At 36.0% G+C, this 14,295-nt stretch overlaps 3 protein-coding genes across 3 annotated transcripts; 2 read left to right on the top strand and 1 right to left on the bottom strand.

Moving 5' to 3' along the window:
• Window positions 1-5,463: 5,463 nt before the first annotated feature.
• On the bottom strand, window positions 5,464-7,099 carry LOC113332595 (membrane protein PM19L-like). The gene is made up of 4 exons (XM_026579125.1): window positions 6,874-7,099; window positions 6,164-6,383; window positions 5,947-5,992; window positions 5,464-5,820 (listed from the first exon to the last, which is right to left on the bottom strand). Exons 1-4 carry the CDS (start codon window positions 6,998-7,000, stop codon window positions 5,734-5,736), a joined length of 480 nt encoding a protein of 159 aa, XP_026434910.1. The 5' UTR covers window positions 7,001-7,099; the 3' UTR covers window positions 5,464-5,733.
• A 1,946-nt stretch (window positions 7,100-9,045) lies between these two features.
• On the top strand, window positions 9,046-9,792 carry LOC113350496. The gene has a single exon (XM_026594642.1). It carries the CDS (start codon window positions 9,046-9,048, stop codon window positions 9,790-9,792), a length of 747 nt encoding a protein of 248 aa, XP_026450427.1.
• A 3,747-nt stretch (window positions 9,793-13,539) lies between these two features.
• Window positions 13,540-14,091, top strand: LOC113350518. Its single transcript, XM_026594667.1, has one exon. The coding sequence runs from the start codon at window positions 13,540-13,542 to the stop codon at window positions 14,089-14,091; it is 552 nt and encodes a 183-aa protein (XP_026450452.1).
• Window positions 14,092-14,295: the final 204 nt, after the last annotated feature.

The raw sequence follows: 14,295 nt of genomic DNA on the forward strand, positions 1-14,295 counted from the left end.
GCGAATTTGGCTAAAAATGTGGCATTTGGACCTCCGTTGATAACGTACCGGAAGCGCCTCAGAAGTGTACCGGAAGTATCCCAGAAATACCCCGGAGGAACCCCGAAAAAAATGCGGAAAATGCCCCAGAGGACACTTGATATACGGACCCTTGATTTTGGATAAGGGGTAACCTAATTACTAAGGGGTGACTCATTTCCAGGCATCTGCTAAAGGGAGACCAGCCACAGATAAGGGGAGGTCAACTTCTCAAATTCAAAAGAAAATTTTGGCGGGAAAAAAGGCAGCAGCGTCAACAGTTTTGGATCAAGGATTTGAGCGACCTATCAGGCGATTCAATGGGCAAATTTGATACCCACGGACTCTACAAGACATAAGGGACCTGTTAGAAGCTATTATACCCATCTAATTGGAATGGATAAGTCACAAAATCCACACAAAGTCAAGACAGTGCACACGGTCCCTGTTTAGGGTTTTGAATTGGTTTGAAAGATTTGGGAGAGATTCTTGCGTGGGATATACTTCAAAACAGTTGAGTTCAAGTCAGAGAAGATTTTGGGAGCAATAGAATAGCTCACAGACGCATACAAAGATCGACAGATGGAATTATTGTTCAAACTGCACGTGAAGAATAAGAGATTTATTCTCGAATTTGATCGAGTTTCTAGGGAATCTGAAGGCTATATAAGTGTTGGTTTACATTAAAGAAAGGTTAGAAACCTTTAGGAGAGAGTTTAGAGTCGATGAGAGCCTAGGAGAAGCAATTATAGAGGAGACAACGCTGCTGCTGCCATTAAAGCTTCTGAAGAACACGAAGAACAGACTTGCAGAGTCAGTCGTTCTTCAGCAGACTTATTTTCATACCACTGTCGTTGTTTCACAGCAGTAGATAGTTATCGTTTACAGCAGTCTTAAATTACCATACTCTTTTGTAACAGTGGCGCTGTAACACCACTACAGCGTTGCTAATTCCTATTTCATCATATAATCATCAATAAAAACATCTATTTTAGCCATGAATTTATCTTGTGAGTGTGTTTTTGGGATGAGGAGCTAAACCCATTAGCCGAGACGACGGAGGAAGCCATTGGTAATTTATTGGTATAATTCTAATTTTTATATTTATTTGCAATATTATTATTTAATTATTTGCACGAATTAAAATTGAATTAATAGTTTTTATTGAGTAATTGTGAATTGACTTGATGAAGCATGCTGGGTTTTAGTAACTTTTGATGTTTTATACTTTTTAATTACAATTATTACTTCAAAAACTTATTTGAGGCAAATATTAGAATTGATTTTAAAGATAAAATTGCATAAGAACTATTTAGAGTTTACTATTAAAATGGTCATTGGTGGAATCCTAGTCTTGGTGTTTTTCTCCAAAACTTTGAATTATTTTATTTAGTTTCCTGTTTAATTTAAATCTAGAAAAAATTGTTTTCTTCACAAGTCTGAAAAGACCCTGTTTTTACCACTACTACAATCACTATTTGAAAAACCATCAAGCCTTCATACCATTCGACGTAATCCGGTGTTGCCTCATGACCTTCATCCGCATGCACCCACCATGAGATGTCTACAAGCCTAGAGTGTCTATCATTCCAATGCTTGACATCAACTTCAGGTTCATAAGCCACCTTTATACCCGCTTCATCATCCTCACACTTTTCCAACTTGTGCTTGAACGGAGGTACATAATCCTCATCGGGTGAATCTTGAATAAAACCAAGTTGACGCATGATTCTTATCGGATTATACATTGAAAAACCATTAGGGTGAAACAAAGGGCCATGGTAATACACGACATCTTTCATTGCGCCAACTCTATTATTCTTGTACGGATTGAAGACTACCTCTTTAGCCGTGATGTTGTCAAGTTTTTGACGCATTTGTATCAACGCATCAGTTTGTTCCCTATCTTGAGAACCAGTGAACAAGTATTTGGTTCCCGTTGGACTACCTTTGATCTATTGTGGGTTGAGTTCCACATCTTCATTATCTTTGATCAGTGATGGGAAATGATCATAAATCCAAACCTATAGCAACCAATGAAATAAACATAAATAATTCAATTTTTAAAATGTACAAAAATAAGAAAACTTTCATCAATCCAAATACCTGGATTAGAGCCAAATTCCCATTAATTTGAGAAGTTAGTTTGCGAGATCCCTGAGAAAGCTGACCATTCAGGTGTGCAATTATGGCAGTCCCCCAAGAGTACTTGCTCACATCTTCCAAGGGATCCAAAAGCTGAAGAAGGTTGTCGCTCACCCGGTTACCTTTGCTGTCAGGAAATATAACCGAAGCAAGGACATACAACAAATACCCAGCCGCCGCATAGCGACATTCCATATCGGAAAGACCTCATTCTTTTTCCTTCTTTTCTGTCCCAGAAAACATGTTCCTAATATCTACAAGTTTGAACTCTTTCTTCGGGTACTTAGGTCCCTTCTCGAAAAGCCCATTAGTCTTCTCGGAATCCCAGCCAAACAAGTTTCGGTCCATGTATATATGTCTTCCCAACTAGGCCTTCTCTTAAACTTCTCACCGGTTGATTTGCCTTCGACCTGCAACCCTAATATATGTTCTGCGTCATCAGGAGTTATCGCCATCTCACCAAAAGGAAGTTGGAATGTGTCGACTTCAGCGTGATACCTTTCACAGAAACTAGATACTGCGACCTTGTCATACGCAATCACAGAGTTCAGAACGGCATTGTATAAACCTGAGTTTTCAACCAAATCTATAACTCTTGCACATTCACCTTCTAGCGGCCACAACTCCATTTTCTTGAAAGAAGATTGGTGCCGGAAAAGACGTGCGGCATCCTTATGATCCTACAAAACATAAACAAACACGTATTTAAAAAACAAAACATAAACAAGTTAACACCAACTAATTAAATATCAAACAAATTTGGGATTCTTACGATTGTCTAACTAATGTAATGAGCCCACGATCCAGGATATCCAAATAGAACTTTTCCCCCATCTCTAGGTTCTCATCTAAGTTTACCACCTCAAAGAGGAGGCAACATCAAATGAGTAGCGGGAACGTGTCTCGCACTGGGTGCAATATCTGTTCCATCCTTCTTAACCCTCTTTACCGGCTTTTTCGCCTTTGCATTCTCTTCCTCATCCTCAACAGTGGTTTTATCATCATCACCACCTTCATCCTTTTCATCATCATTACCTTCATTCTCTTCCTCCTCATCATCATTATCATCACCGCCATTATTACCTTTATGTTGTTCCTCCTCATTACCATCATCCTCATCATCACCACTACCATTACCTTCACCCTCTTCCTCCTCTTCTTGCTCTTCTTCTTGTTCCTCTTCTTCTTCTTGAATCTCTTCTTCTTGTATCTCATGTTCTACACCCTGTTCCTCCTCTACTTGCTCTTCTTCTTGTTCATCTTCTTCTTCAGCACTAGTGTTAGCTGAAACAACAAGAGTGTCTGATTCTGACGAATTGGACAACTCATTACCTTTGTTTCTTGGTTCGGTGATAGAAAATGATACCTCACTCGGCCTTCTTCCGCACAATGGACCGGCAAGTAAGTATTTATCGCTGCGGGGAGGTTTCGAAGGAGGAGTTATCGTGATTTCAACCTTGTCTTTCGTTTTCTTGTCACTACATTCCAAACACGAAAAAAAATAACACATCAACTTTATCTCTATCAGTTAAAGAGTCGTCAATGATCTGCCCTAACAAACTAACGACTCTTCATTACAAAGTAACGACTGTAATTTATAAGGTAACGACTCTTTGCAAAAATTGGACAGTGAGGATAATTTTGGTCCTTAAAGGGTCGTTAAAGATTAAACTTGGGTCGTCAAACAAGTAACTGCCGGCCCTTTAAAAGAGATGACGACTCTAGGAATTATAGATTACTAACGACTCTAGTCTAGGGATTATATACTACTGACGACTCTATCGTTTTCTCCAACAGAAGGCAGTTCAAGTTCAACCCAGAGTCGTTACGCACTAATTTGGGGTCGTCAAACTACAGTCGTCATCTTCAACCTAATATGGCGACGACTCTATTCTAGGGCACAAAAGGTCGAAGTAGCAGATTAAGGGTCGTCATATTTACACTAACAGGTTAACGATTTTTCATAGAAAAAGCATGCAATGTAAGAGTCGTTAGGGTATTATTTCTTCGATGCTAACGACTCTCACTCTGTAACTTCTATTTTTCAGTTACCAATCTCGATTACACAATCAAAAAACAATCAAAACATCGAATAGGAGGTGGGTTTAAGTTCACGTACCCTCTAATTGGAGCCATTCCCTTTTTGGGTTTCGATTTGCTTGCTTCAGGAGCTCTTCGTACGTACACCTTTGCATTCACCGTATCTACAAGATTAGGAATTTGAAGTGCTTTGCGAGCAGTTTGTTTTGTTTTAGCCATATTTGTAGAAGAAGTTAATCGTCGATTAAAGTTTTATCATCGACGATTACGCGATGAATCGGTTCGAAGAATTTCCCTCGGTGGAGGTGGAGTCGTTAATGGTGGAGGTGGAGAAGAGAAAGGGAGGAGAGGAAGATGAAGATAAAAGAGAAACTGATTTTCTCTTTGATTTAATTAGGGTATATAAATTAGGGGCCTTAATTAGGGTAGTTAATTAGTGAAACTGATTTTCAATTAGTGAAGGGTAAAATAGTATATTCACATTGCGATATTTACACCCCTAAAAATTTTGTGGGACAAACAAAATTCCATGGCCCCCAATTGGAAGTTATGGTCCCCAATTAAACTAGGATAACCTGCAGTTTAAAACCATTATCTGTAGTTTTACAGTTGGCAGTTGGCCAACCTCCTATAAAGGAATCTGATGCCGTTATATTTTGTTACAATTTTGTAATTTATTGGTATTTCAAAACGTTTGAATCTCTAGAAGTGGGGGTTGTTTATGTTATACGTCAGTCTCTATTGTTCCGCCTATGTCTGTTTCAACTTTCAATTCGAGCGTTATATGGCTGAAGATGAAATGGAAATACGAGTCTCATGTGGCGCATGTCAGAGTTTAATGTTAAAAATATCCTATGAAATTTGCTGGTCCATGTAAAGTCTCCCTAAATGTTAACGAGTGCAAGTAATGTAAGTTACTGTTACAATCTTCGTCTGTTTTTACCAGTTATTTGGAAATCCATTTATGGAAATCTTTTTTTCTTTTCTTCTATGAAGCATATTGATTTGTGATGGAACAACTCAACAAGTGTAGCCACAATAGAAGAAGGCGAAGTGTAGCCACAATAGAAGAAGGCGAAGTGTAGCCACAATAGAAGAAGGCGAATTGCATTCTAGCTAATGACGAATTAGAAGTTAATTCACCAACAGCTTATTACTTACTATACTAGTGTAGATCATCACAAATTATCGAGTCTCAAATAACATTGTTTTCAAGTGCCCACATCAGAGTAGCTTGGCCAGAACAACTTATCAGGATAAGTGAAATATTAACGAACGCTTACAAACAATTGCTCAATAATTTATACAAACCATTTATTACATTTACTGTTTTTTACAACACTCCCACAGACAAATAATCTTAGTACAAACAAATCCAATCCCATCCATAACATTCCCATAAACAATCCGCACAATCCAATCACTTCTCAATAAAAAAAATTCCACTTAAAAGAAAAAACGGTTGGCAAATATAATATACATACACACAAATAATAATGGTACCAGAGATTTGGCTCAAGTTTGCTTTGATCATCTCCTTGATGAGCCTCCATGAATGGCAAGAATGTAGATTAATTGGGTAACTGAAAGGATTATTAAGAAGGCCTCCATTGTTTTCTGCACATACAGAATTGCATATCTCAATCAGAATGTGAAAAATAATTCTAATAAATGCAAATATCTAAAAAAGAAAGAAAAGAAAGAACAAATATCAAATATGTTCTTGACAATTCAAACCCTTACCAGACGAGAATTTCTCATTCCAATGTCGATCTCTTTCCAGGCCAAACTGCAATACATGTAGAGAAGTTAATGATTGCACTGATTAATTTGAATGTTCATGGTTTCTCTTTTGCCCCAAACCAGGACAAGTACAGAATCTGTAGACTTTTTTTACTTGAAGTGTATGTTAAACTTTAATGAAAAACGATCTAGAGAAATATCTGTTGTAGCTTATTACCCCATGGCAAGGACAGTAAGAGTCCAAGCGATAATGGCAACTGATGCTGCAGATGGCAGGCTTTCAGAACTCCATGACCGAATGTGGCTAATCCCAGCAAGAGCCGACCCAGCACCGACCACTGATGCAATCAATGCGAATGTAACAAAGAATCCAGTAGCAGCATTTCCAATTGGGAAGGCTATGGGTGAAAAATTTGATGGTAGCTGTAAATTTGAATCTGCACATTTTTTACATCACTTTCACTAATTAGTAATTACTTAAAAGCTAAAACATTTGATTATCAACTCAAGGAAGGACTTATAAACTGCACTGGCTAGTTAGTAGTAATAAACTGCACTGGCTAGTTAGTTTATGTCCGATCAATACTCATATATATATATAGCTGTTCCTTGTAAGTTGTAACCTTATAAATCATTTGATCACCATGCATCTAGTTTTATGAGCGTGCTCTTGGCAGAATCGCATGTTTCCCGGGCGAGATTCATCTTCAATTTTATTTTTAACCAAAACAGAATTCTACATGTTTTATCATCAAATCAAAGTAAAACTAAGTTGTCCAAACAAATTGTGAACCAAAATTGAAACTAAAAAATGGCAATTCCTACATTAACATATGAGGCGCCAAGCAATATGTGCTCAATGGTTAAGGTCCATGTAGCGTTTCGAATAAAGAAATGTGTAGTATACTAAAGGTAATTATTACATACCAATAATGAATCCGTAATTGATTGCATAGTTTAGAGCCCACCCTCCAATGACTGCTACTATAGCATACATGCAGAAGTTAAGGAACAAGAGTCCAGTTGCTACTGGTTTTAATTGCTCGCCAGCCATTATTAATATCCTTTAAAACTCAGTAAGGATATTTGAAGCCAAAAAAAAAAAAAGGAAGAAGATTTATGGAGGAAGAAGTAGTTATGAGGATTGAATGGGTGCCTCTGCGCAGTGTTCTTATATACTTTCATATGACGGCCATTGATTGGACTAGGTGAATATATTAAGGAAGGATTTGGTTAAATTCTTTGCTTCCCTGAGGATGATACTAGGATGGGTCCAAAAAGTTGTTTCCAGGGGTGGAAAGGTGATAGATACTTAATTCGAACTCAAGCAATGCAAAAGATAATAATAGGAGAGGATATCATAGGCTTCTAACTTTCATCTTCGGGGTTACATTACATACACATATTCCAATTAGTGGGGATTAGCTTTACTTTGAACACTAATAATAATTTATAACATTAAAAAGCATATCATAAAGAACAAGCAAGTATAAAAGGGTTGGAAACGGATAAAACATAAATTGAGAAACAAGCAAACTAGGGTGTTTTTAAGTTTTTTTTTGTTAAAGGGAGAACAAAAAATGATACGAGGAGAATGGAAATCATAGTCGACTCTCTAATCAAAACCATTCTTCAAAGTGGGTCGAATTTAATTTACTTTTCGACCAAAATAACTTTGTATCTCGTCGAACCACTCTATGGCTTTAGGAATTAGGTGTTTTTTCACTGATGTCATCGTCTCATCATTTATTAAAGGAAAATTATTCAAATAAAAATCAAAATGAGACGATGGTTTTTATTACATCTTCTCGTTATCAGAATATGAAGTTCTACATAGCTATCTCGAAATACATACGAAAGTCTGATCACTAGTTTTTTCTTATTTGTTTATATGAAATTTTCTTTTGTTAGTCTTTAACTAAATTTGAAGTGACATGGTTTTCGATTTTCGTGCATTTTATGTTTTTTTTCCTTCTATCATTTCTTTTTTAGATGACTTCGTGTTTAATGTATAACCTGACGATATTTTGAATCGGCGATACAGATGAGTTAACTCGGTTTGCACAAATTCATACTCTTCAGGATTCTAACATCAGTTTTCATCATTAGAAATCTTCATTTCATGATTATTTTTTGTCACTTGTTATGGAATTGAAACTCTTTCATTTTAATTTGTAAAAAAATTAGTTTTCATCTTTTTAAACTATTTTTCTTTGTCTCATTTGAGTTCACTATGAAAAACTAATCCTCTATGTTTTTTCCAATATGTGTTTACAGCTTTTGATGTCTCTAATGGCGTTTGCCTATTTATGTATTGTGATTAAGGCGTTTGCAGAGCTTGTTTTTATCATACGTTTGATTGATACGATTGTTTGTGATGATGTCAATGGCAAGAGTTTGAAGCCGGAAACCATCTGCACCGATTCACCTAGTCAATACCACCTAAAATCCCGCCTCATTTTCTTCTTGAATTTTTTAAAATTCAAAAAAGTCAATTACCAAATCAGCATCTGTTGGCTCTTAATTATCGGATGGTCAACAACCAGCTATCCGTGTTTCCTTATTAAAAAAGATATTCTCTCAATCAGTTTTAATGAGAATTATCTACAAAGTTATGAAAATATATTTTACAAAAATAACATAAACCCTAGCCTTTTTAATCCCCATTTATACTTGTTTCATCGTCACAAACCTTTTACTATAAAACCTAAAAGGAAATACTTGCAATGGAAGGTGAAAGTAGTGAACCAGTTAACACTCTGGTAAACAAGTTTAAGCAAGCTACGTTGGATCTTGGATACACTAATGAGATTGTTATTTACAATCACCATGTTGCTGAAGGAGAAGAAGAAAAGAACAATTGGGAAGCGAGTGTTATAGGCAAGGTTATCATTGAAGGAAGAATGATAGTTGAAATTGCGGAAAAATGGATAGGTTTCACATGGCCATTTATGACTCCTGAAGATCTTAGGATTGTCGAAATCGATCCAAACATTATGATCTTTAAGTTCAGCAAATGAGATCTTCTGAACAGTCATTAATGAACGTCCTTGGAGTATCAATAAGCAGCTGCTGGTGGTCCATGACTATATTCCGTACATGGTTTATACTGAGAAGCAATGGGGCTTCCAACAATTTTGGATTCAACTACCGTTTTTACTCCCTGAACATATGAATGTGGATGCAGTTACAAAAATAAGAGAAATTATGGGAGAAGTGGTTGCATTAGAGCCAAAAGATGCTATACCTGTAGGTAGTGACCTAGTCAAAGTATGTGTCAATATTGACCTCACAAACCCACTAAGAAGAGGAGTCAAAACAATAACCAATGCTGGTATTACTCGCTGGATCAAGTTTTTTTATGAACGACGGCCTAGTGGAATATGCACTGAATGCTATGTCATCAAGCACTACAGAGGAGCATGTAGGGATGCTTCAATTTTTTTGGCCAAGGCTCATGAAAAGCCATATTTCTTTGGTAAAGAAAACAGTCTCCGGAAAAGCATTGTCCCAGCATCGACATCAAAAGTTCCGGCTGCTAGGAAGAATCCAAAGAATTTTGTGAAATCAACCATTTTTGTCCCTCCAAAGGACGGTGTAGCTGTGAATATGAACTTTCTGCTAAAGGAGATTGTTCCGAATGAAAGTGAAGATGATATCAGACTAGGCAAAAGACAAAGAGCCATGGAAGATAATGATAAGATTCAAGATCAGAGTGACACTGCACCTTCGTCCAGTAACGTTGACATCATCATGAACAATCAAACAGCTCAGGGGGTCACAATCGGAGACACAAAGGTTGTTAACGCAGAAAAGGAAAAACATGTTAACCCTAAACTGAGTTAATTCTGTTTTAATTTATTAATTTTTCATTACATAAGTCGTTTTTACAAAATTTATTATTTATTGCGCATTTATTAATTCTCTCATGTATAATTAAAATTTTACGTAACATTTTTGCATGGCTTTTTAACCTGTGTTGTTATAGATCTCATACCTACCCATTAAGAATTTTTCTTCTCATTGTTTGCTTAGCTCCAATTACAAACATGAAAGTTATCTCTTGGAATGTTCAAGGTTTTAAGAATTCAGATACCAGAAACCATTTGAGTGACTTGATTAGAACCCAAAATCTAGATATCATCTTTTTGCATGAGAATAAATTTGTAGTAAAAAATGCATGCCTCTCCTGAAACAATACCATTACCCAAATTGTGATTACATTGAACCACGAGGGCTCTCTGGTGGATTAGCTCTTCTCTAGAAAAATGGTTTTATCTGTGATGTTGTTGATAAATCGTATAATATGTTCAACGCAATGGTTCAAAATGATCTCAGCAAGCCAGAAATGTTGTTAACTTGTATGTATGGTCACTCTAATTATACTAGGAAAAAAGAACAATGGAACTATATTCATCAAATAAGCACTGAAAATTCTAGTCCCTGGTTAGTCATAGGAGACCTAAATTTCCATTTGACTGATAATGAGAATCATGCTTCTTCTTCCACAAATAGTTGGGTGAACAAAATTATTTCTACATGTGGTCTAGAGGATATAGGATTTGTTGGTAAAACCTATACTTGGACCAATAACAACATGGGTACATGCACAAAAAGATCTAGAATTGACATGGCCATAGGTAACATTAGCTGGTCACTAAACTTTCCCAATAGCAAACTCTTCCATCTTAATCAAGTAGGAAGTGATCATAGTCCTATCATAATAAAAACTAATGCTAATGCTCCCAGTTGTTGGAAACCTTTCAAGTTCTTCCTCACTTGGTTGAATGATGCTTCTTGTGCCACCATTATTGCTAATGCTTGGAAATCTAGTGTCAATGGCTCTCCTGCTTTTCAGTTAGTTAACAAACTTCACATCACAAGGAAGATGTTATCCTTATGGAATAAAGAACATTTTGGTGACATTAACCAAAAAGTAGACAAGTTGCAGAAAGAGTTAAGCATTCTCCAAGAAGGTTCTTCAGGTTCAAGCGCAAATGATAAAGTTCTCAACATCAACAGGGAACTAAGCAAATGGCACAAGATCAAAAGTGAATTCTATCAACAGAAGTCTAGAGATCATTTCATCAAGGACATGGACAACGACAGTAGTTACTTCCATTCCAAAGTCAACAAAAGGAAATCCAGAAATAACATAGACTCCATACAAGACAGTGATAACAAATGGATGTTAACAAGGGAGTATATTTCATCTCATTTGACAGATCATTTCAAAAGTAATAGTACTTCTACTAATCCAGTTCTTGATGAAAGTTTTTATTCTGTTCTTCCTTCTATCATATCAGCTGAAGATAATGTTTTGCTCACTAGAATACCTTCTAATGATGAAATTTTTATCATATCTTAAAAGTATGGAGAATTGGAGTGCTCCTGGCCCTGAAGGATTTCAAGCAGGATTCTATAAAAGTCAATGGCACATTGTGGGAGATGATGTTTGTTCAATGGTTAAGATATTCTTTGAAACAAAACACATACTTAAACAAATCAACAAAACTTACATCTTTATTATTCCTAAGAAGAAGAAGGCAGTCAATGCAGGTGACTTCAGACCCATTGGATTATGTAATACTTCTTACAAGATCATCTCCAAAGTCATTGTCAATAGAATTAAGCCCATTATGGATAGAATAATATCTCATGTTCGGGCAGCTTATGTCTCAGGGAGACTAATAGTGATAACACTGTTATTGCTCAAGAAATTATTCATTCAATGAAGAAGAAAAGAGGAGAAACTGGTTGGCTGGCCTTAAAACTAGACATGTCAAAAGCCTTTGACAGGTTGGAGTGGTCTTTCTTGATTAAGGTATTTCAGTATTTTGGTTTTTCTAATGATTTCTGTGAGTTAATTTATCAGTGTATTAGTACTACTTCATTATCAGTCATGCTCAATGGTTCTCCTTGTGAAGATTTCAGTCCAACAAGAGGCATTAGGCAGGGTGATCCACTATCCCCATATTTGTTCAGTTTATCAATGGAATATCTTTCAAGACATCTCACAAATGCTCTACAAGATAAGTCCATAAAAGGAATTAAAGTGGCTGCTCTTTCTCCATCCATTAATCATTTGCTTTTTGCAGATGATTGCTTGATCTTTACTCAAGCAAACTATACTTCAGTTACCAAATTATTGGAGTTACTTCACAACTTCAGCTTTCAATCAGGTCAACTAACCAATGTTGAGAAATCTGCAATGAATTTCAGTAAGAAGACAAAACCAGAAGTTGTTGAGTCCCTAATCCAAATTCTTGGGGTTAAAATCATGAGTTCTAAAGAAAAGTATCTAGGATCTCCATTGATTCTTGGACACTCTAAACAAGAATCTTTTAAATCCATTAAGGAAAATTTTGAAACCAGATTCTCTGCATGGTCAAGTACATCTCTCTCTCAAGCTGTCAGAGGCATCATGGTTAAGCATGTACTTAACTCAGTTCCAGTCTACCAAATGGGTACATTCAAGCTTCCCTATAATCTTATACATCAGCTGACTACAATAGAAAAGAATTTTTTTTGGGGTTATAACAATAATAGAGGATCAAATCCCGTAGCATGGATTAATGTATGTACTCCTAAGGAATTAGGTGAACTTGCTTTCAGGGACTTAGAAAAGCTGAATCTTGCTCTTATTACAAAGCTTGCATGGAGAATATGCACAGATTCAAGTAGTTTAATGTCTCAAGTACTGTGCAGCAAATACTTCAAAAGTGGTTATTTAATTCATCAAAATATCACAGTCAAAAATTGTTCTTACACTTGGAATGGAATTTCTAAGGGTATTGAAATAGTGAAGCAGAACTACTTCATGGAGATAAATAATGGGCAGAAGACTAAAATCTGTAAGGACATATGGATACCTGGTGTGTCACACCCACCATTACCCATTAGTGATCTTTATAGATTCTATGAAGATGTTGTTGAGTTATATTTGCCTAACACTAGTCAGTGGAACCTTCCTCTTCTGAATACTTTATTTGATGCTGATACTGTTTTAAAAATACAGTCTTTCCTCATAGACTGTACAAAGGAAGATGTAATGCTATGGATGCCATATAAAGATGGTAAGTTCTCTGTCAAAAGTACCTATAAGATGTTAACTTTCAGTAGTAGAGAAGTACAAGTAAATGGAGTGATTGTTGATGCCAGAGTTTGGAAGACATTATGGAGAAGTCAAGCTGCTCACAGAATCAAGTTATTCATTTGAAAATGCATAAGAGGTATCAATGTTACTAAAAGAAAGAGGGTTCTTTATAATCCTGATGCAGACACTCATTGTGACACATGTGGTCATGATTTAGAAGACATGGAACATATAATCTTTGAATGTAGACATGCCAGATCAGTATGGAGAGGAATAAATATTAACATAGATGCAGTTAGAGATAACTGCAACTCTGTGTCAGAATGGGTAATCAGCTGGTTTACTTCTAACGAGCCTATAGAAAATTCTAGATGGCTACTCTCACTTATGATTGGAACATGGATTTTGTGGAAGGATAGGTGTGATGTCGTTTTTCAGGGAGTAACTCTAAACCCTCATACATCAGTGCATAAATAAATTATCATTTAGCCTCTCATATGCATTGCATTGATCCAACCATTCCTGTGACTCTTATTTCCAGTAGTAATGACTCTCGATGGAAACCACCAGCTGTAGGTGTTATGAAGTATAATATCGATGGTTCTTTTGATCATGATTCTAATAAGTTTGGAACTGGCATTGTCTTACGTGATCATACAGGTACCTGTCTTGGAATTAAAGGGAGCAGTGGAAATGGAGCATTGAATCCAGAAGCAGTGGAATGCATGGAAGTTAGGGAAGCGTTATCCTGGGCCAAAGAAAGGAATCACCCATCCATCCAAATTGAAGCAGATGCTAAGTTAGTTATTGACTCCATTAATGGGAATGTTTTACTCATTCAGTGGGAGAATAAAAACCTAATAAAAGAGATTAAACATCTTATCTCTAGTTTTTACATTTGTGAGTTTGTTTATGTAAGTCGAGATAATAATCAAGTTGTTGATGCCGTTGCCAAGAATGTCAGGCATACAACTAAAACTCTTGAAATATTTGGAGAGTTTGATCCTGCTATATGTGTTCTTCTAGAAAAAGATCACAATAGCAGCTAAAATTAATAAAATTTTCTTTATATAAAAAAGAAAAAGAAAATACCTTCGTGCTTTAATTATTTAGTTTCAAAAAAATATTATTTTCACTTGATTTTGTTTGATCTTGACTGTTTGTTACTTGTTTATCATATTCGATCTGTAATAATTTTAATTACCAAAATTTTAAACTAAATTACAAATGTGTTTGGGATGTAAGCTTGCTAA

This window comes from Papaver somniferum, chromosome 1 (genome assembly GCF_003573695.1).
Source record: "Papaver somniferum cultivar HN1 chromosome 1, ASM357369v1, whole genome shotgun sequence".
In the NCBI taxonomy this organism is placed as follows: Eukaryota; Viridiplantae; Streptophyta; class Magnoliopsida; order Ranunculales; family Papaveraceae; genus Papaver; species Papaver somniferum.